This window comes from Pseudophryne corroboree, chromosome 6 (assembly GCF_028390025.1).
Source record: "Pseudophryne corroboree isolate aPseCor3 chromosome 6, aPseCor3.hap2, whole genome shotgun sequence".
NCBI lineage: Eukaryota > Metazoa > Chordata > Amphibia > Anura > Myobatrachidae > Pseudophryne > Pseudophryne corroboree.
This window is the reverse complement of record NC_086449.1, coordinates 274,210,726-274,231,822: the sequence shown is the minus strand read 5'-3', so window position 1 is coordinate 274,231,822 and position 21,097 is coordinate 274,210,726. Positions and strand designations below refer to the sequence as shown.

Sequence of the window (21,097 nt, the reverse complement as noted above, 5' to 3'; positions counted from 1 at the left end):
ACCGGCGTTAGCAGAAGCTTTACAGATATACTCTGCAGCTTCTTTTAACAGTTTATTGTTTCCATACATAGTCTAGTGACCCAAATGTATCTTGGGTCTTTATAATGTTTGACACAGACGCATTTACCAATGGCGGATCGCGTCATTTTGGAAACGATTAAATAGTGGTTAGAGTCTACTTAGTCTCTGTAAAAACGTAGACATTGACTCACTGGGCCGCACTATCTGAGTGCTGGACTCATGTACCCTTCTCACTCGTAGTTATCGGTGTGAGATTTGACATAGAATCGTGCATTAAATTATAAGACCAGTTAAATAAACACCCTGGTACCCAAAGGGAAATTGGCCCTTTGGAAAGACTGTCCCTCGTTAGTGCTGGCGGAGTAACTTCCGAGACTCCGTTACCGCTCTTTTAATTTGAATTGCCAATGCAATTTTTAGTCTGCGCTAGAGCCTTACTCGCTATGCAGACAGACACCACAATAGTCAACGGACAGACACTTGCACAACTTATTGAAGTTATTATCATATATATATATTTTATTGCTGAAAAGCATATTTATATGAAACTCATGGTTGTTTCTCTCAACGGAAATCTGTAGTAAAAAGCGAAAGCTTTATTCGATCTGAAGAGAAACCAGAGTATTCTTTATGTGAAAAGCAATTCACATGGGCATGTGAAACCCGAACCAAATTCCCACTAACACCCCTGCGCCTCTGGTGGCTTAGAGATGTAGGGCAGGAATGTTCCAGAATTACAAACTGGAAAAACAACAGGAAGCATGTTAAAATGGCCCCTTTGCCATGCTGACTGTGATAATCACCTGAACAAGTTACAATTGTTCAGTGTTAATATAGCCTCTTATACAGTATAATCACAGTATGGGTACAACACATGCTCTATGAATAAATATATATATATATATATATATATATATATATATATATATATATATATATATATATATATATATATATATATATGCTCAATAGCCTATGATAATTACAGACATTAATATATATATGCTCAATAGGCTATTTTACAGCATTAATATAGGCTCAATAGCCTATTTGATAATTACAGATATTAATATATAGGCTCAATAGCCTATTATACAGTGATAATCACATACATTAATATAGGCTCAATAGCCTATTATACAGTGATCATCACAGATATTAATATATATAGGCTCAATAGCCTATTATACATGATAATCATTAATATTCTGATATCACAGGACAGGTTATAATACATGTCTGCATTATTTACTGTCACCTCTGGCTGCATATATACCGTATATACTCGAGTATAAGTCGACCCGAATATAAGCCGAGGCACCTAATTCTACCACAAAAACCTGGGAAAACTTATTGACTCGAGTTTAAGCCTAGGGTGGGAAATGCAGCTCTAGCCGTACACAGCCCTCAGTGCTGCCAGATATGCCCCCACAGTGCTGCCAGATATGCCCCCACAGTGCTGCCAGATATGCCCCCACAGTGCTGCCAGATATGCCCCCACAGTGCTGCCAGATATGCCCCCACAGTGCTGCCAGATATGCCCCCACAGTGCTGCCAGATATGCCCCCACAGTGCTGCCAGATATGCCCCCACAGTGCTGCCAGATATGCCCCCACAGTGCTGCCAGATATGCCCCCACAGTGCTGCCAGATATGCCCCCACAGTGCTGCCAGATACGCCCCCACAGTGCTGCCAGATACGCCCCCACAGTGCTGCCAGATACGTTCCCTCCCCAAGTGCCAGGTATGCCCCACAGTGTTGTTACTTACCCCTCCGTCGATCCCGCGCTGTCTTCTGGAGGGACACGAAGCGCACAGCACGCGCCTCTCCTGTGTCCCTCCTGCATCTTCGGCGGCCGCGGCGGGTCTATTAAAGGAAGTGCCGGTTCGTGATCAGAGGTCACGAACGGGTACTTCCTGTAATAGAACCGCCGCTGCTGCCGCCGGAGATGCAGGAGGGACACAGGAGAGCCGCGCGCTGTGCGCTCCGTGTCCCTCCTTCACACTGCTCTGCCTCTGCCTGTCACTGTCGAGTATAAGCCGAGGTGGCTTTTTCAGCACAAAAAAAAGTGCTGAAAAAGTCGGCTTATACTCGAGTATATACGGTAACTGCTGTTTATATATGTATTTTACATACCCTTTCAGCAGTGAGTCGCCCGATTCCACCGCCCCCCTTCCCCCCTGTAACACGGTCTTCTCAGGAACAGCCGGGAAGACTTGCAGGGAGGCTTGCAGGGAGGCTGGCATCTGCGGTGCTGGGCGGTCGGACTGAGCAGCGGCCCGGTTGTCACCCTGTTAACGCTGTTAGTGAGCGTCTGCGGGTGGATGTTGTCGGCCGGACGGAGCGGCTGGGACGGGCGGACGTAGCGCTGCCGTCTGGAGCGAGTCTCAGAAGTAGCGGCTGGGCGCTGTGGCGGGCGGTGCGTGGAAGCGGCATTCACTGTGACCCACCTAGCGGGGCGGCAGCCTGCGCTGACCGTCCCGTTCCCCAGCTTACCTTCCTCCTATTCAAGGCTGCGACGGGGCTTCTCTGTGTAAGCTCCGTCCAGCTTTCAAGTCATCTTGTTCCTGGCTGCGACGGGGCTCCTTTCTGTAAGCTCTGTCCAGCTTGTTCCTGGCTGTGACGGGGCTTCTTCTGTAAGCTCCGTCCAGCTCGTCTTTGATAACTTCTTGCTGGCTGTGACGGGGCTTCTTTATGTAAGCTCCGTCCAGCTGTTGCAGGAGACAGTGGGCTGCCTGTGGCTGTGAGGGTGCTCTTTGTGAGGACCGACACGCCATGCGCTGCCTTGCAGCGGCACCATCCCGGACCCATGTTTTTCCAGAAACTGGGAAGGGATGTGCTAAGTGTAAAATTAAAAAAAAAATCAAAATGAAAAATTAATAAATCTTCCATCCAAGTGTGGGAATCCCACAAGCCGATGTTAGTGCTTTGAGCACAGAAAAAACACTGGGTTCGTACACTGAGGTACTCTAGGGATATGGAGGGGTGGAGAGTTCTAAATTTAAATATTCAGTGCCTTTGTTCTGCTACGCCGCCCATATCCCAAGAGTACTCCAGTGACCCCTAGTGGATGAAAAAGAAAAGTGTGTACCGACGGCAATCGACTTTGAAAGTAATTTGACAAATCAGATACCTGCACCTTAAGTGTACATAACCGCAGACCTCCATCTAACCCAGTCTGTAGAAATAACAAAAGACGGGATAACTGAAAGATGAAGTCGGAAACTTCTGAGCTTCACACCAACCTATATAGGCACGCCAAATTGTGTAATAATGAGCTGCCGTAACTGGCTTCCTAGCTCGTAACATGGTTGGTATAACCGATTCTGGAATGCCCTCTCTTCTTAAGAGGGCGGTCTCACCAGCCACCCCGTTAAACGCAGCCGCGCTAAATTGGGGTAAAGGAACGGACCCTGTGGTAACAAGTCCGGACATCGTGGGAGCGGCCAAGGATCGTCTGCGAGTAGTCCGCGGAGATCCGAGAACCAAGCTCTCCGAGGCCAATGAGGCGCCACTAATATGACTGTGGCGGACTCTTTTGATCCGTTTTAGCAACAGAGGGGGCAACGGTGGAAACAGATACACGAGGCTGTACAGCCACGCAATTGTGAGAGCATTCACCGCCACTGCTTTTGGATCTCTCGTTCTGGACACATACTGGGGCGTTTGGTGATTGTGGCGAGATGCCATCAGGTCCTCTTGAGGGTAACCCCATCTCTGGACCAACCTGTAAACACTTCTGGATTTAATGCCCATTCTCCAGGCTGCAAATCCCGATGGCTGAGATAATCCGCCTCCCAGTTGTCCAGTCCCGGAATGAACACTGCCGACAATATCACTTGGTGATGCTCGGCCCAATTTAGGATTCGAGCTACTTCCCGCATTGCTATGCGGCTTCTCGTTCCTCCGTGTTTGTTGATGTACGCGACCACCGTCGCGTTGTCTGACTGCACCTGGACAGGCTGAGACCGAAGCATGTGCACTGCTTGTCGTAGCGCATCGTAAATTGTTCGGAGTTCCAGGACATTTATAGACAGAAATCTTTCGTGATCCACCCAGAGATCCTGGAGCTGACAATTTTGAACTACAGCTCCCCAACCTCTGAGACTCGCGTCCGTCGTTAGAATTATCCAATTCCAGGCGCCGAAGCGTTTCCCTGCGGTTAGATTGTGTTGAGTGAAATCTCCTGAACTGACGCGCATCGAAAGCCGCCACCATTGTGCCTAAGAGGCGAATGTACAAATGTACCGAGACTGTGCGTGGCTTGAGCACTAATCGTACCAGATGACGAATAATCTGTACTTTCTGTTCTGGTAGGTAAATTCTTTGATTTACCGAATCGAGAATCATACCTAGGCAATGAAGTCGTTGAGACGGAATTATATGTGATTTCTTGAAGTTGACAATCCAACCGTGCTGAACTAGTACATTGTACACCAGCAACGCATGTTGGAGGAGCATCTGTTGAGACGGAGCTTTGATGAGCAGATCGTCCAAATACGGAACTATTGTCACTCCCAGGGATCTGAGATGAGCTATCACAGACATCACTTTGGTGAATACCCGAGGCGCTGACGACAGGCCAAACGGTAGAGCCTGAAACTGGTAATGGTTTTGGCGTATTGCAAACCGCAAGAACCTCTGATGAGGCAGCCAAATCGGAATGTGTAAGTACGCATTCTTGAGATCTAGCGCAATCATGAATTCCTTTGGCTCTAAACCTGCAATCACTGAGCGCAGAAATTCCATCTTGAATCTGTAGTAAGTTACGTACCGATTGAGACCCTTTAAGTTCAATATTGGCCTGACTGAGCCATCTGGCTTCGGTACCACAAACAGACTGGAATAACAACCCTGACCCAGTCGGTGTACAGGGATCGGAATCAAAACTGCCGAATCCAGTAGGGACTGAATGGCAATCTGCAGAACCGCCCTCTTGTCGTCCGACAGAGGCAGTCCTGTCTTGAAAAACCGCAGTGGCGGAAGACAGTCGAACTCTATTTTGTAACCTCTTAACACTAAATTGCGGATCCACCCATCCGCGGATGTCTGGAACCACGCCAAATGGAACGTCTGAAGGCGCGCTCCCACAATCGGAGAACAGAGATGGGCAGGTAGCCAGTCATGCCACTGGCTTGTCGGTGACCTTTGCGTCCTGACGACTGGTGTTGGTTTGTTGGAAACCACGTCCTCGTCTGCCATGCGTGGCTGTTCTTCTACCACGGCCTCGACAGGGCTGAGGTCTAAAAGATTTGAACGGCGGGCCAGAGTATTTCTGTCTAGGTACAGTTGGAGGCAATGGTAGGAAAACAGACTTCCCTCCCGTGGCCTCAGAAACCATTTGTTCAAATCGAGGACCAAACAACTTCTCGCCCCCATAAGGTAACGCCGCTATACCTCTCTTAACCTCTGCCTCCGCTTGCCAAGATCGCAGCCAGAGTGCTCGTCGTGCCGTAACTAGCAACGATGAAATGCGAGAAGTGAGCTGACAGACGTCAGTAGAAGCTGTACATAGATACTCAGCAGCTTCCCAGATTTGATCAGCGAGAAGTATAAGGTGATAGTCACTTAGGGTAGTTTTTGACACAGACGATTTCACCATTGGCGGATTCTCCCATGTAGATGTCACAGACTCTGTAAACGGGTAACGAGACCTAAATCGGCGAGGTATAGAAAACAGTTTATCCGAATTTTTCCGTGTTTCTACTAACATCTTATTAAGAGATTCCGAAACAGGAAAACATTGGAGATCTGTCGATTAGTAAATACGACTTCATCATTTGTCAGAGGCTCCTCAGTCTCTGTACACTTCAAAGACTGACGCACCGCTATGATGAGATTATCAATGCCTGGGCTGTCAAAATCTTCACTATCTGACTGCTGGGGTAAATCATAAGACAAATTAAATTTATCCCATCTACCCAAAGTGGACTTGGACATTTGACAAGGCTGAGACCCCTCAGGTAGTTCTGGCGGTCTCACCGGAGACTCAGATCTTTTGCTTCCCGCTCTTGTCGAGCGGTGGCCAATTCTGATTGCAACCCAGCCAAGACATTGGCTAGCATTTCCAATGGAGGGTTCGGGGATGAAACCGGCTTAGAAACCGGAGCCGAAATTGTGTTTGTAGCTGATTTCACAAAACATACTGTACATGTGGTAGATCCATCAGCTCTTACAGACCTTGCAGTGAATGCTGGTGCCTTACTCATTATGCAGACAGACAATACAATATACAAAAGACAGACACTTGCACGACTCAGTAAAAGTGTACTAAGGTGTGTGTAAATAGATAGAGAGAGATAGATAGAGATAGAGATATATATATATATATATATATATATATATATATATATATATATATATATCTCTATCTATCTCTATCTATCTCTATCTATCTCTATCTATCTCTATCTATCTCTATCTATCTCTATCTATCTCTATCTATCTCTATCTATCTCTATCTATCTCTATCTATCTCTATCTATCTCTATCTATCTATCTCTATCTATCTCTATCTATCTATCTCTATATAGCCGCAGTGCAGTACACGTGGCCAGTACTATATGAAATCTGATCCCAAATTCCCACTAACACCCCTGCGCCATCTGGTGGAGTAGAGATGTAGGACAAGAATGTTCTGGAATCAGAAAGAAAAGGAAGCATGGTTAAAATAAGAATTTACTTACCGATAATTCTATTTCTCATAGTCCGTAGTGGATGCTGGGGACTCCGTAAGGACCATGGGGAATAGCGGCTCCGCAGGAGACTGGGCACATCTAAAGAAAGCTTTAGGACTATCTGGTGTGCACTGGCTCCTCCCCCTATGACCCTCCTCCAAGCCTCAGTTAGGATACTGTGCCCGGACGAGCGTACACAATAAGGAAGGATTTTGAATCCCGGGTAAGACTCATACCAGCCACACCAATCACACCGTATAACCTGTGATCTGAACCCAGTTAACAGCATGATAACAGAGGAGCCTCTGAAAGATGGCTCACAACAATAATAACCCGATTTTTGTAACAATAACTATGTACAAGTATTGCAGACAATCCGCACTTGGGATGGGCGCCCAGCATCCACTACGGACTATGAGAAATAGAATTATCGGTAAGTAAATTCTTATTTTCTCTAACGTCCTAAGTGGATGCTGGGGACTCCGTAAGGACCATGGGGATTATACCAAAGCTCCCAAACGGGCGGGAGAGTGCGGATGACTCTGCAGCACCAAATGAGAGAACTCCAGGTCCTCCTCAGCCAGGATATCAATTTTGTAGAATTTTACAAACGTATTTGCTCCTGACCAAGTAGCTGCTCGGCAAAGTTGTAAAGCCGAGACCCCTCGGGCAGCCGCCCAAGATGAGCCCACCTTCCTTGTGGAGTGGGCATTTACAGATTTTTGGCTGTGGCAGGCCTGCCACAGAATGTGCAAGCTGAATTGTACTACAAATCCAACGAGCAATAGTCTGCTTAGAAGCAGGAGCACCCAGCTTGTTGGGTGCACACAGGATAAACAGCGAGTCAGATTTCCTGACTCCAGCCGTCCTGGAAACATATATTTTCAGGGCACTGACAACGTCTAGCAACTTGGAGGCCTCCAAGTCCCTAGTAGCCGCAGGCTACTAGAGACGCTGAAACCACCTTGGGGAGAAACTGAGGACGAGTCCTCAATTCCACCCTGTCCGAATGGAAAATCAGATAAGGGCTTTTTCAGGATAAAGCCGCCAATTCTGACACGTGCCTGGCCCAGGCCAGGGCCAACAGCATGACCACTTTCCATGTGAGATATTTTAACTCCACAGATTTAAGTGGTTCAAACCAATGTGACTTTTAGAACCCAAAACTACATTGAGATCCCAAAGTGCCACTGGAGGCACAAAAGGAGGCTGTATATGCAATACCCCTTTTACAAACGTCTGAACTTCAGGGACTGAAGCTAGTTCTTTTTGGAAGAAAATTGACAGGGCCGAAATTTGAACCTTAATGGACCCCAATTTCAGGCCCATAGACACTCCTGTTTGCAGGAAATGTAGGAATCGACCCAGTTGAATTTCCTCCGTCGGGCCTTACTGGCCTCGCACCACGCAACATATTTTCGCCAATTGCGGTGATAATGTTTTTGCGGTTACATCCTTCCTGGCTTTGATCAGGATAGGGATGACTTCATCCGGAATGCCTTTTTTCCTTCAGGATCCGGCGTTCAACCGCCATGCCGTCAAACGCAGCCGCGGTAAGTCTTGGAACAGACAGGGTCCTTGCTGGAGCAGGTCCCTTCTTAGAGGTAGAGGCCACGGATCCTCCGTGAGCATCTCTTGAAGTTCCGGTTACCAAGTCTATAGTGCTTACTCCTCTCCATCTTATCAATCTCAGTACCTTGGGTATGAGAGGCAGAGGAGGGAACACATACCCTGACTGGTACACCCACGGTGTTACCAGAGCGTCTACAGATTATTGCCTGAGGGTCCCTGGACCTGGCGCAATACCTGTCGAGTTTTTAATCATGTGGAAGACTTCTGGGTGAAGTCCCCACTCTCCCGGGTGGAGGTCGTGCTGAGGAAGTCTGCTTCCCAGTTGTCCACTCCCGGAATGAATACTGCCGACAGTGCTATCACATGATTTTCCGCCCAGCGAAGAATCCTTGCAGCTTCTGCCATTGCCCTCCTGCTTCTTGTGCCACCCTGTCTGTTTACGTGGGTGACTGCCGTGATGTTGTCCGACTGGATCAACACCGGCTGACCTTGAAGCAGAGGTCTTGCTAAGCTTAGAGCATTGTAAATGTCCCTTAGCTTCAGGATATTTATGTGAAGTGATGTCTCCAGGCTTGACCATAAGCCCTGGATATTCCTTCCCTGTGTGACTGCTTCCCAGCCTCGCAGGCTGGCATCAGTGGTCACCAGGACCCAGTCCTGAATGCCTAATCTGCGGCCCTCTAGAAGATGAGCACTCTGCAACCACCACAGGAGGGACACCCTTGTCCTTGGTGACAGGGTTATCCGCTGATGCATCTGAAGATGCGATCCGGACCATTTGTCCAGCAGGTCCCACTGGAAAGTTCTTGCGTGGAATCTGCCGAATGGGATTGCTTCGTAGGAAGCCACCATTTTACCCAGAACCCTTGTGCATTGATGCACTGAGACTTTGCTCGGTTTTAGGAGGTTCCTGACTAGCTCGGATAACTCCCTGGCTTTCTCCTCCGGGAGAAACACCTTTTTCTGGACTGTGTCCAGGATCATCCCTAGGAACAGAAGACACGTCGTCGGAACCAGGTGCGATTTTGGAATATTGAGAATCCAATCGTGCTGCCGCAACACTACCTGAGATAGTGCTACACCGACCCCCAACTGTTCCCTGGATCTTACCCTTATCAGGGAATTGTCCCAGTAAGGGATAACTAAAATTCACTTCCTTCGAAGGAATATCATCATTTCGGCCATTACCTTGGTAAAGACCCGGGGTGCCGTGGACCATCCATACGGCAGCGTCTGAACCGATAGTGACAGTTCTGTACCATAAACCTGAGGTACCCTTGGTGAGAAGGGTAAATTTTGACATGAAGGTAAGCATCCTTGATGTCCCGAGACATCATGTAGTCCCCTTCTTCCAGGTTCGCAATCACTGCTCTGAGTGACTCAATCTTGAATTTGAACCTCTGTATGTAAGTGTTCAAAGATTTTAGATTTAGAATCGGTCTCACCGAGCCGTCCGGCTTCGGTACCACAACAGTGTGGAATAATACCCCGTTCCCTGTTGCAGGAGGGGTATCTTGATCATCACCTGCTGGGAATACAACTTGTGAATGGCTTCCAAAACTGTCTCCCTGTCAGAAGGAGACATCGGTAAAGCCGACTTTAGGAACCGGCTAGGGGGAGACGTCTCGAATTCCAATTTGTACCCCTAAGATACCACCTGAAGGATCCAGGGGTCTACTTGCGAGTGAGCCCACTGCGCGCTGAAATTCATTGAGACGGGCCCCCCACCGTGCCTGATTCTGCTTGTAAAGCCCCAGCGTATACTGAGGGCTTGGCAGAGGCGGGAGAGGGTTTCTGTTCCTGGGAACTGGCTGATTTCTGCAGCCTTTTTCCTCTCCCTCTGTCACGGGGCAGAAATGAGGAACCTTTTGCCCGCTTGTCCACGAAAGGACTGCGCCTGATAATACGGCGTCTTCTCATGTTGAGAGGCGACCTGGGGTACAAACGTGGAATTCCCAGCTGTTGCCGTGGCCACCAGGTCTGAAAGACCGACCCCAAATAACTCCTCCCTTAATAAAGCAATACTTCCAAATGCCGTTTGGAATACGCATCACCTGACCACTGACGTGTCCATAACCCTCTACTGGTAGAAATGGACAACGCGCTTAGACTTGATGCCAGTCGGCAAATATTCCGCTGTGCATCACGCATATATAAAAATGCATCTTTTAAATGCTCTATAGGCAAAAATATACTGTCCCTATCTAGGGTATCAATATTTTCAGTCAGGGAATCCGACCACGCCAACCCAGCACTGCACATCCAGGCTGAGGCGATTGCTGGTCGCAGTATAACACCAGTATGTGTGTAAATACCTTTTAGGATACCCTCCTGCTTTCTATCAGCAGGATCCTTAAGGGCGGCCATCTCAGGCGAAGGTAGAGCCCTTACAAGCGTGTGAGCGCTTTATCCCCCCTAGGGGGTGTTTCCCAACGCACCCTAACCTCTGGCGGGAAAGGATATAATGCCAATAACATTTTAGAAATTATCCGTTGTTATCGGGGGAAACCCACGCATCATCACACACACCTCATTTAATTTCTCAGATTCAGGAAAACTACAGGTAGTTTTTCCTCACCGAACATAATACCCCTTTTTTGGTGGTACTCGTATTATCAGAAATGTGTAAAACATTTTTCATTGCCTCAATCATGTAACGTGTGGCCCTACTGGAAGTCACATTCGTCTCTTCACCGTCGACACTGGAGTCAGTATCCGTGTCGGCGTCTATATCTGCCATCTGAGGTAACGGGCGCTTTAGAGCCCCTGACGGCCTATGAGACGTCTGGACAGGCACAAGCTGAGTAGCCGGCTGTCTCATGTCAACCACTGTCTTTTATACAGAGCTGACACTGTCACGTAATTCCTTCCAACAGTTCATCCACTCAGGTGTCGACCCCCTAGGGGGTGACATAACTATTACAGGCAATCTGCTCCGTCTCCACATCATTTTTCTCCTCATACATGTCGACACAAAAGTACCGACATACAGCACACACACAGGGAATGCTCTGATAGAGGACAGGACCCCACTAGCCCTTTGGGGAGACAGAGGGAGAGTTTGCCAGCACACACCAGAGCGCGCTATATTATATATATATATATATATATATATATATATATATATATATATATATATATATATATATATATATATATATATATATATACACACACACACACACACACACACAGGGATAGCCTTATATAAGTGTTTTTCCCCTTATAGCTGCTGTATAGTTAATACTGCGCCTAATTAGTGCTCCCCTCTCTTTTTTTAACCCTTTCTGTAGTGTAGTGACTGCAGGGGAGAGACAGGGAGCTTCCCTCCAACGGAGCTGTAAGGGAAAATGGCGCCAGTGTGCTGAGGAGATAGGCTCCGCCCCTTTTTCGCGGACTTTTCTCCTGCTTTTTTATGGATTCTGGCAGGGGTTAAATGCATCCATATAGCCCAGGAGCTATATGTGATGCATTTTTTTTTGCCATCCAAGGTGTTTTTATTGCGTCTCAGGGCGCCCCCCCCCCCCCAGCGCCCTGCACCCTCAGTGACCGAAGTGTGAAGTGTGCTGAGAGCAATGGCGCACAGCTGCAGTGCTGTGCGCTACCTTGTTGAAGACAGGACGTCTTCTGCCGCCGATTTTCCGGACCTCTTCTGCCTTCTGGCTCTGTAAGGGGGCCGGCGGCGCGGCTCTGGGACCCATCCAAGCTGGGCCTGTGATCGTCCCTCTGGAGCTAATGTCCAGTAGCCTAAGAAGCCCAATCCACTCTGCACGCAGGCGAGTTCGCTTCTTCTCCCCTTAGTCCCTCGATGCAGTGAGCCTGTTGCCAGCAGGTCTCACTGAAAATAAAAAACCTAATCTAAAACTTTCACTAAGAAGCTCAGGAGAGCCCCTAGTGTGCACCCTTCTCGTTCGGGCACAGAGATCTAACTGAGGCTTGGAGGAGGGTCATAGGGGGAGGAGCCAGTGCACACCAGATAGTCCTAAAGCTTTCTTTAGATGTGCCCAGTCTCCTGCGGAGCCGCTATTCCCCATGGTCCTTACGGAGTCCCCAGCATCCACTTAGGACGTTAGAGAAAAATGGCTGCCATGCTTACAGTTAGAAACATAGTTTAGGTTATTACACCGATAGGCTGTTCAGCTTTTTAAACAGGGAGTTAGTTACAGGCTATCTTATTAACCCCTGCAGCCTTGCTATATGGTGCTGCTGCTATGGGCATTTACTCCCCCCTCACCCCCCCTGCAGCTGCGCTGCTTGTGAGGTAGCTTCTCCCCCCTACTGCTCCCCTCATGTACCTGCAGCGGACGGGAGCGGGTGCCGGGAGCCTAGCGGAAGCAGGGAGCGCTGTGTATAGCGCCGGGAAGCTGCGGTCCGGAAGAGCGGCCGGCGTCTGAGTGACGTGCGGCCGCTCCGAGCGGTATCCCCGTAGACAACGGCAGTGTAGAGCGGCTGGCTCGGGCGGCCTCGTACAGCGGTGGCCGGGTAGTCAGTGGCGGGAGCGGGCGCCTGTAATCAGCGGCGGGTGTATGTAAGCAGCGGCGGGCCGGCGGTAAAGGAGCACTTTCCCCACACAGCGGGGCGGCAGCGTGAGCTGACCGCCCTGACCCCCCCCAGCATACCTTGCTCGTCGTGCCGCATGTAGCGAGGGCTATGACGGAGCTTCTTCTGTAAGCTCCGTCCAGCCTTTCCAGAAGGTGTGAGCTGCGTGTGGCAGTGGGGGTGCTCTTTGTGAGGACCGACACGCCATGCGCTGCCTCCGTGCAGCGGCACTATCCCGGACCCATGTTTTTACAGAAACTGGGAAGGGATGTGCTAAGTGCAAAAGGAAAAATTTAAAGGTAAAAATGAAAATATTCAACTAAGTGTGGGACCTCCACACAAGCCGTGTTAGTGCTGTGAGCACAGAAAAAACACCGGTACTCTGGGATATGGAGGGGTGGAGTGTTCTAAATTTAAATATTCAGTGCCCTGTTCTTGCTAAAGCCGTCCATATCCCAAGAGTACTCCAGTGACCCCTAGTGGATGAAAAAGAAATAATGCTGCACCCATAAAGAACAGGCAAGCCTAAAATGCTGAAGCTAACAAACCCATCTGCTAGTCCCCAAATCAGAAGTAGCATACACTGCTTACAGATTTATCCTTTATTTACTTACGCGGTAGCTGAGGTGCCTTTTCAACTGCATGGAAGTCATCAGGGGGGATAGATTTATCATCCTGGTAAAAAGTAAACACAATATAACTAAAAACCCTAAGTACTAAAACCAGTTAACTCAGTTCGTAGTATTTTCTCCATTTTTACTCCAAGTGCACTTACCATTTTGACATGCATCGGCCGATCAAACAAAAATTGCCCATTGAACATAGCTAGAAGAACAGTCAAGGAATATGAAATCTGAATTAAGCTAGTTTTATAAAGACAATGAGTTTGAATACATTTTAATATGTATATTCAAGAAGGCAAGTAGCAACCAAAGGTAAGCTACAAACATTACATCAGCAATCGCACAAGGTAAAGTGATTGGATCACTGGTGAGAATATACACGTTAACGTCTGTACGTACCACGAAAACCTAGTCATAGACACAATGAGCATAGCTATATTTGTACAAGCATACCTTAAGGGCAATAAAGCTGCTATACAGTATGCAGACAAGCTACACACCAGAAAGATGTATAGCAACAGTCATGTTAAATCTTCAGAATGAGAGAGTGTACTGTAGGACCATCCAGAAGGGAAAAAGTGGTCTAGTTGTAAGCTGAACATATAAGGCAAAACTTGGAACTACCACTTACAGGTTAAAATTAGGATACAGCTTTGGAGCATTTAACTTTGTAAGTACAGATTTTATTATTTCAATTTATTTTGTTTAAAAAATGTTATCACATACCTATTGCACCAGAGTGGTGTAGCGCAGGGCATAAATGCCTATGGATAGATATAGATAGAAGTGCATAATATAAGGAGTGTGGAACTATCCTAAACTGCATCTTTCAAGGAACCCCATCTGATGTTCAAGGGTGGGCGACTGTATAGCAAGTAGACTGTTCTTATACCAAAATAAGTAGTGTACGTTGTACCTACAGCTCCATCATGCTATGTGCGCAGTGGAGGGGAACTGCTCCTGTCCTTTCTGATGGGTAAATTCAATTGAAGTAGGATCCATTCCGAAATTCATTTGCAAGGTTTCTTCAGATAAAATTATATATTTTGCATAGTGTCTATTGGACCCCCGACTCTGCTTAGTAACGTTTTTGGGTTCTCTTCAGACTCATGTCCTAAATGTTCTGCTCCCTCTACCATTTTCTGTGAAAAAGTCCTAGTGTGGCCATGTTTTGGGCGGTATCCGTTCACATGGTCGACCATGTTATGGTCGACAGTCATTAGGTCGACCATTATTGGTCGACATTGACATGGTCGACATGGACACATGGTCGACACGTTAAAAGGTCGACATGATTTTAACTTTTTTTTTCTTTTGGGGAACTTTTCCATACTTTACGATCCATGTGGACTACGATTGGAACGGTAATCTGTGCCGAGCGAAGCGGTAGCGGAGCGAAGGCACCATGCCCGAAGCATGGCGAGCGAAGCGAGCCATGCGAGGGGACGCGGTGCACTAATTGGGGTTCCCAGTCACTTTACGAAAAAAACGACACCCAAAAAAAGTTAAAAATCATGTCGACCTTTTCATGTGTCGACCAATAGTGGTCGACCTAATGACTGTCGACCATAACATGGTCGACCATTCATACCGGAACCGTTTTGGGCTAGGGTGGTTGTTTCTACACATACTACAGTTATTACCCTGCCTTTACTAGCCCCACGAACTTGTGTTTTTGTTTTTGGTCTTGACCTGGAGGAATCTCCCACCGCTCCTTTATGTGTATAATTTTGTAACATTGGCCAGAGTCTGCATCTCCCTGCTTGGATGGCATCGGACACCCCCCCCCCTTTCTGGATAGCGTTAGCCAACGTTAAGGTGTCCCATGAGCAGTTTATGTACCAGAAGAGAAAGTACCCCTCAAAGTTTGACAAAAATCTGGTCATTATGGCAAGAATCCCATAATGTTTTTGCAGATTCTTCCAATGACTTTCCGTCCAGGTCCTGTTTCTGTTTTACCTCTGTCCCTCATTCAGCCTACGCTTTATTACATATACTGTTATAGATACCATTTGATTTATATGTATTTTTTTTGTTGCCAATTTCCTATTTTGATGAACACATATGCTCTTCTATTTGTTATTTCCTTTCATTTATTTTTGATAATGTGGTTATGTTTTGTGCTAGTATTTCTTTGAGGGAGATTCAATTCTTTTCACCCCTTTCCACACTCGTTCTATTTCTGCCCTCAGGGACGTTGTGTAATTATTTCAGCTCGCTACCCCCGGAGTAGTGAGGCACCTAACACTTTACTCAGTAAACCTGATTACTACATGCGCGATAACGGAGATCATTTTAGAAAGAAATTGGGCGTGATATATCATTTGAATCTCACCGTCTGTGTCTGTTTGAAATCTTGGAAAAAAAATCAATAAAAATACTTGATAAGCAGTGTAAATTGTACCGGGTAGAAATTTAAGATTGGAGCTTAGGGTATGTTTTCGTATTGAAATAGCTTGTTTTACATTTAAATATTCAGCTTCCTAAACAGAGGAAATGGAATTACATTACAATTTGCACTACCCAAAATTCCAAGCACAAAATAGGTTTGGAGCCATAGAATAACTGTACATCATACATGTAAAACAAACTGCACAGCAATGCAATCACTCTTATAAAGCAATGCACATATCAAGATTTTACAGTTCGCCTTCCAATGCCCACTTCATCACAAAGCTTCTACATAAGGATACAGATTGCTTGCACAGACTCAATAGCTTGTTCAAATGTGACAGTCCCCATTCCACGACTTTTGCCATCTTTGTCTTCTTTAATATCCGCTCTCTTCACATTTCCAGCAATGCTGAAAACTTCCTTTAGTTTTTTCCATCCGACTTTGAAGTCCAGCTGTAAGATGAAACATTCCCATAACAGGTATATTAATGCTGCCGTTTTATGGCCACTAGTGCAGACAAAAAGAATCACCCCTGTAGGAAGCATATAGTGAGACCATTTTAGATCTCATCAGTTTAGAGAGATTAAAAGCAATCTTCAGACTGTTCCATAGTTCATTTACCCACATTTAAGGCCAAATGCAGTCTAAACCAAATTAGCCATCCATTTGCTGCATGATTTGGCAGCATTAGGTTACCATCTAATGGTTCAGTTGTGTTTAGCTGTACAGACCTAATTGGACATTAAAGATCTGTGGGAATGGATCATGGGCATCCTACAATTACCATTTCCAACAATGGTCCGATGACCGTTAAAGTAACAGATGTCTTATAGGCCAGGCCCTACACACTGGCCGATATTCCTCAAAGATATGAACGATCTCGTTCATTATTGAACGAGATAACGTTCATATCTTTGAGTGCGGAGTCACCAGCGATGAACGATGCGCGGCCCCGCACTCGTTCATCGCTGGTGCCCCTTCGGCTGGGCATGCAGGCCAATATGGACGATCTCGTCCATATTTGCCTGCCCTTCAATGGAGCCGGATGGAGTGAAGAAACACCCCCCCCCCCCCCCCCCCCCACGTCGACCGTATCCACAGTAAGGCAGCTTGGCGGCGGATCTTTATATGTGTAGGGCCCATAAGGGCACAATAAAGACATTTAAAGTTTAATGCCTTAAAACCATTTGTACAGAGAAATAATAAAACGTTACAATAGTGCAGGTACTGCAACATGCACGCCATCTTAGTAATATACAGCTTAGATTTTTTAACACCTACATTGGCAACAAAGACTGTTGTTCCTAGTCGCCCAGCTCTTAGTGCGCTGATTATATCAGGAGGAATGTTAGGATTGTTAACGATGGAAGGCGGGAGATTCATTATTCCAGGGCCCATTTCAGTGTTATGACCCCCAGGAAACGGCCCTCCAGTACGCTGCAGAACTCTTCGCGCATGCTCTCCATCTGGATCCTGCAAACATAAAAAGCATATCAAATACATCTTTTAGGGAACAGCTTAGGCATTACAAATAGAATTTAAAAAAAAAAAAAGAGTTAATAGGATTTTAAATTACCTACCGGTAAATCCTTTTCTCATAGTCCATAAGGGATATTGGGGAGAATTGGTACGATGAGGGTATAGATGGGGTCCAAAGGAGCCGGTGTACTTTAAATTTCTTCACTGGGTGTGCCGACTCCTCCCCTCTATGGCCCCTCCCACAGGCAGTTATAGGTAAAACGGTGCCCGAAGGAGAAAGGACATATATGAGAGAGGGAACATGACAAAGAGTGGTGAGATTTAACACCAGCACACCAAGAACATATAACAACCAGCAACGGCTGGTAACAACAGCAAGAGCTGAACAGGTTACCACATAACAGAGAACCTGCAGAAAAGTCAACGCACTGAGGAAGGCGCCCAATATCCCTTATGGACTACGAGAAGAGGGATTAACCAGTAGGTAAATTAAAATCCTATTTTCTCTAGCATCCATAAGGGATATTGGGGAGACTTAACGATGGGGACCTCCCAAAGCTTCCAGAACGGGCAGGAATGTGCCGAGACTGCTGCAGCACCACCTGCCCAAACTGGGTATCCTCTTTGGCCAGGGTATCAAACTTGTAGAACACTTTAAAGGTTTTCTTCCCCGACCAGGTAGCAGCTCGGCATAGTTGCAAGGCCGAGACTCCACAGGCAGCCGCCCAGGAAGAGCCCACAGATCTTGTAGAGTGGGCTTTCAGAGACTTAGGAACAGGTAAGGCTGCCGACACATAGGCCTGCTGGATAGTAAGCCTAAGCCAACCCTTTTTCTGCACATCATAGAGCATGAACAAGGAAGCAGTCTTTCTGATACGAACTGTCCGCTTGACATAGATCTTCAAGGCTCGCACTGCATCGAATGCCTCCGGAGGAGCAGAAGTGTCAGAACCACAATAGGTTTATTCAAGTGAAACGCAGAGACAACATTCGGCAGGAACTGCTGCCTAGCGCTGAGCTCCGCTCTGTCCTCATAAAAGACCAAGTATGGACTTTTACACGACAAGGCCCCCCAAATTCTGAGACACACCTAGCAGAAGCCAGGGCCAGTAACATCACTGCCTTCCACGTGAGGTACTTGTCTTCTACAGTCATCAGAGGCTCAAACCAGGAGGACTGTAGGAATTCCAACACCACATTCAAATCCCAGGGCGCCATAGGAGACACAAAAGGAGGTTGTATGTGGAGTACCCCTTGCAAGAAGGTCTGAACTTTTGTCAACAAGGACAATTTCTTCTGGAAGAAAATGGAGCGTAAATCTGGACCTTAATGGAACCCAGACGCAAGCCCTTATCCACACCAGCCTGCAGGAAACGAAATAAACGTCCCAAGTGGAACTCTGCAGGTGGATACGTGCGTTCCTTGCACCAAGACGTCTTCTCCAGATATGATAGCGTTTTGACGTCACAGGTTTCCTGGCCTGAACCATGGTAGCAATAACCTTTTTGGAAAGGCCCTTGTGAGCTAGGATGTTCCGCTCAACCTCCATGCCGTCAAACGAAGTCGCCGTAACTCCGGGTAGATGAACGGTCCTTGTTGAAGACTGCTTCTTAGTGGTAGAGGCCAAGGGTCTTCGACAGACATGTCCAGAAGATCAGTGTACCACGCCCTCCAAGGCCAATACAGGGCAATCAATTGCCTGAATTCCCTGATTTCGGATTCGCTTGAGCACCCTTGGGAGCAACGGAATTGGAGGAAACAGGTAGACCAGCCGGTAAGGCCAAGGCGACGTCAGTGCGTCCACTACCCTCGCCTGAGGGTCCCTGGTTCGAGAGCAATACCAGTGAAGCTTCTTGTTGAGATGAGAAGCCATCATGTCCATCTGCAAGCAGCCCCACCGGAGGGTGATCTGCTGGAACACCTGAGGGTTTCAGTCCCCACTCTAAGTGGGAGGTTGTGACGACTGAGGAAGTCCGCTTCCCAGTTGTCTACTCCCGGAATGAAGATTGCAGACATTGCTCTTGCATGTCTTTCTGCCCAGAGGAGTATCTTTAATACCTCTCGCATGCAAGCTCTGCTTTTTGTCCCCCCTTGCCAACTGATGTATGCCACTGCAGTGGCGTTGTCCGACTGAACTTGGATCACGTGATCCCTGAGCAGAGGAGAAGCCTGAAGCAGAGTATTGTAGATTGCCCAAAGTTCCAGAATGTTAATCGGAAGGAGGGCTTCGTGGGCTGACCACCTGACCTGGAACTGCGCCCCTTGGGTGACAGTACCCCATCCTTGCCGAATCGCATCTGTCGTGAGGAGGGTCCAATCCTAAATTGCGAAACTCCAGCCTTCTAGGAGATTGGAGGACTGCAGCCACCACAGGAGGGAAATCCTGGCCTGAGGTGATAGCCGAATCATCCAGTGCATTTGTAGATGTGATCCGGACCACTTGCTCAGGAGATTCAGTTGAAATGTTCTGGAATGGAACCTTCCATATTGGATCGCCTCGTAGGAGGCGACCATCTTCCCCAACAATCTGATGCAAAGATGGATGGATACACGAGCAGGTCGGCGCACCATGCGGACCATCTCCTGAAGTGTTCTCTCCTTGTCCTCCGGGAGGAACACCTTCTGAGCCACGGTATCCAGTAACATCCCCAAGAACAGGAGCCGCTGAGTCGGTTCCAGGTGGACCTTCTGTAGATTAAGAATCCACCCATGGCGAGACAGAAGTTAGATAGTGTGGTTGATATGGAGCAGCAAAAGCTCCCTGGATCTTGCTTTGATCAGAAGATCGTCCAGGTAAGGGACAACATTAACCCCCTGGACCATCATCTCCACCATCACCTTCATGAATAACCTTGGAGCTATGGACAGGCCAAAGGGTATTGCCTGGAACTGGTAGTGATCGCCCAGTAGGGCAGACCTCAGAAGAGCCTGATGAGGTGGCCAAATTGGAATATGAAGGTAGGCGTCCTTGCTATCCAGGGAAACCAGGAACTCCTATTCTTCCAGACACGCAATCACTGCCCTCAGGGATTCCATTTTGAACCTGAAAACCTTTAGGCAAGGATTCAAGGACTTTAGATTCAAAATTGGCCGTAACGAGCCGTCCGGATTTGGAACCACAAACCGGTTGGAGTAATAACCCCTGCCTCGTATCAGTACTGGAACAATGACGTGGGACTGGACCAACTTTCGGATGGCCTGTTGTAATTTAACCTGCGTATCCTCCAAAGCTGGTAAGTTTGATTTGAAAAATCGTTGGGGAGGAGCACCGTCGAACTCCAGCTTGTAGCCTTGAGAATTGAGGTCCCTTACCTAGTTATCTTGGCAGGAGCTTTCCCAGATGCGGCTGAAGTGACACAGTCGGGCTCCCACTTAGAGATCAACTCGGGGTGGGTGGGCACCGTCATGCTGCGGACTTAGGAACAGAGCACCAGGTCTGCTTCCACTGAGAATCAGTGGTTGCAGGTCTTTTTGACTTACCTCTGGTGCTATTTGCATTGGAGGCACCTCTGGCCCTAGAACGAAATCGGTTAGACCAAAAGGACTGAACAGGTGGCCCCGGGTAGGAACGCCTAGCCGGCAGAGCCCCAGACGGGAGAAACGTGGATTTCCCAGCAGTGACTTTGGGGTTGAGTTGGGTATATGGATTTCCAAAGAGCCATTCCCCCTAAAAGGGGAGGGATTCCACACCACGCTTTGATTCTGCGTCCACTATCCACTGACGCAACCACAAAGCCCTGCGCGCCGACACTGCCATGGCAGAAGTTCTAGCATTAATATTCCCCATCTCC

General features: G+C 47.6%; 1 protein-coding gene and 1 non-coding gene across 3 annotated transcripts in view; both read right to left on the bottom strand.

The window, feature by feature from the left end:
- The window catches only part of MYEF2 (myelin expression factor 2), a 58,031-nt gene that overhangs the window by 22,762 nt on the left and 14,172 nt on the right, over window positions 1-21,097 (bottom strand). For both annotated transcript variants that reach the window (XM_063926058.1, XM_063926057.1), the window contains 4 exons: window positions 17,109-17,300; window positions 16,126-16,279; window positions 13,585-13,634; window positions 13,424-13,484 (listed from right to left, as the gene is read on the bottom strand). In XM_063926058.1, the coding sequence (XP_063782128.1) occupies window positions 13,424-13,484; window positions 13,585-13,634; window positions 16,126-16,279; window positions 17,109-17,300 (457 nt within the window). The remainder of the gene's footprint in view (window positions 1-13,423; window positions 13,485-13,584; window positions 13,635-16,125; window positions 16,280-17,108; window positions 17,301-21,097) is intronic.
- On the bottom strand, window positions 527-646 carry LOC134938766 (U5 spliceosomal RNA). Its single transcript, XR_010181251.1, has one exon. It is a non-coding gene; the product is annotated as a U5 spliceosomal RNA (small nuclear RNA).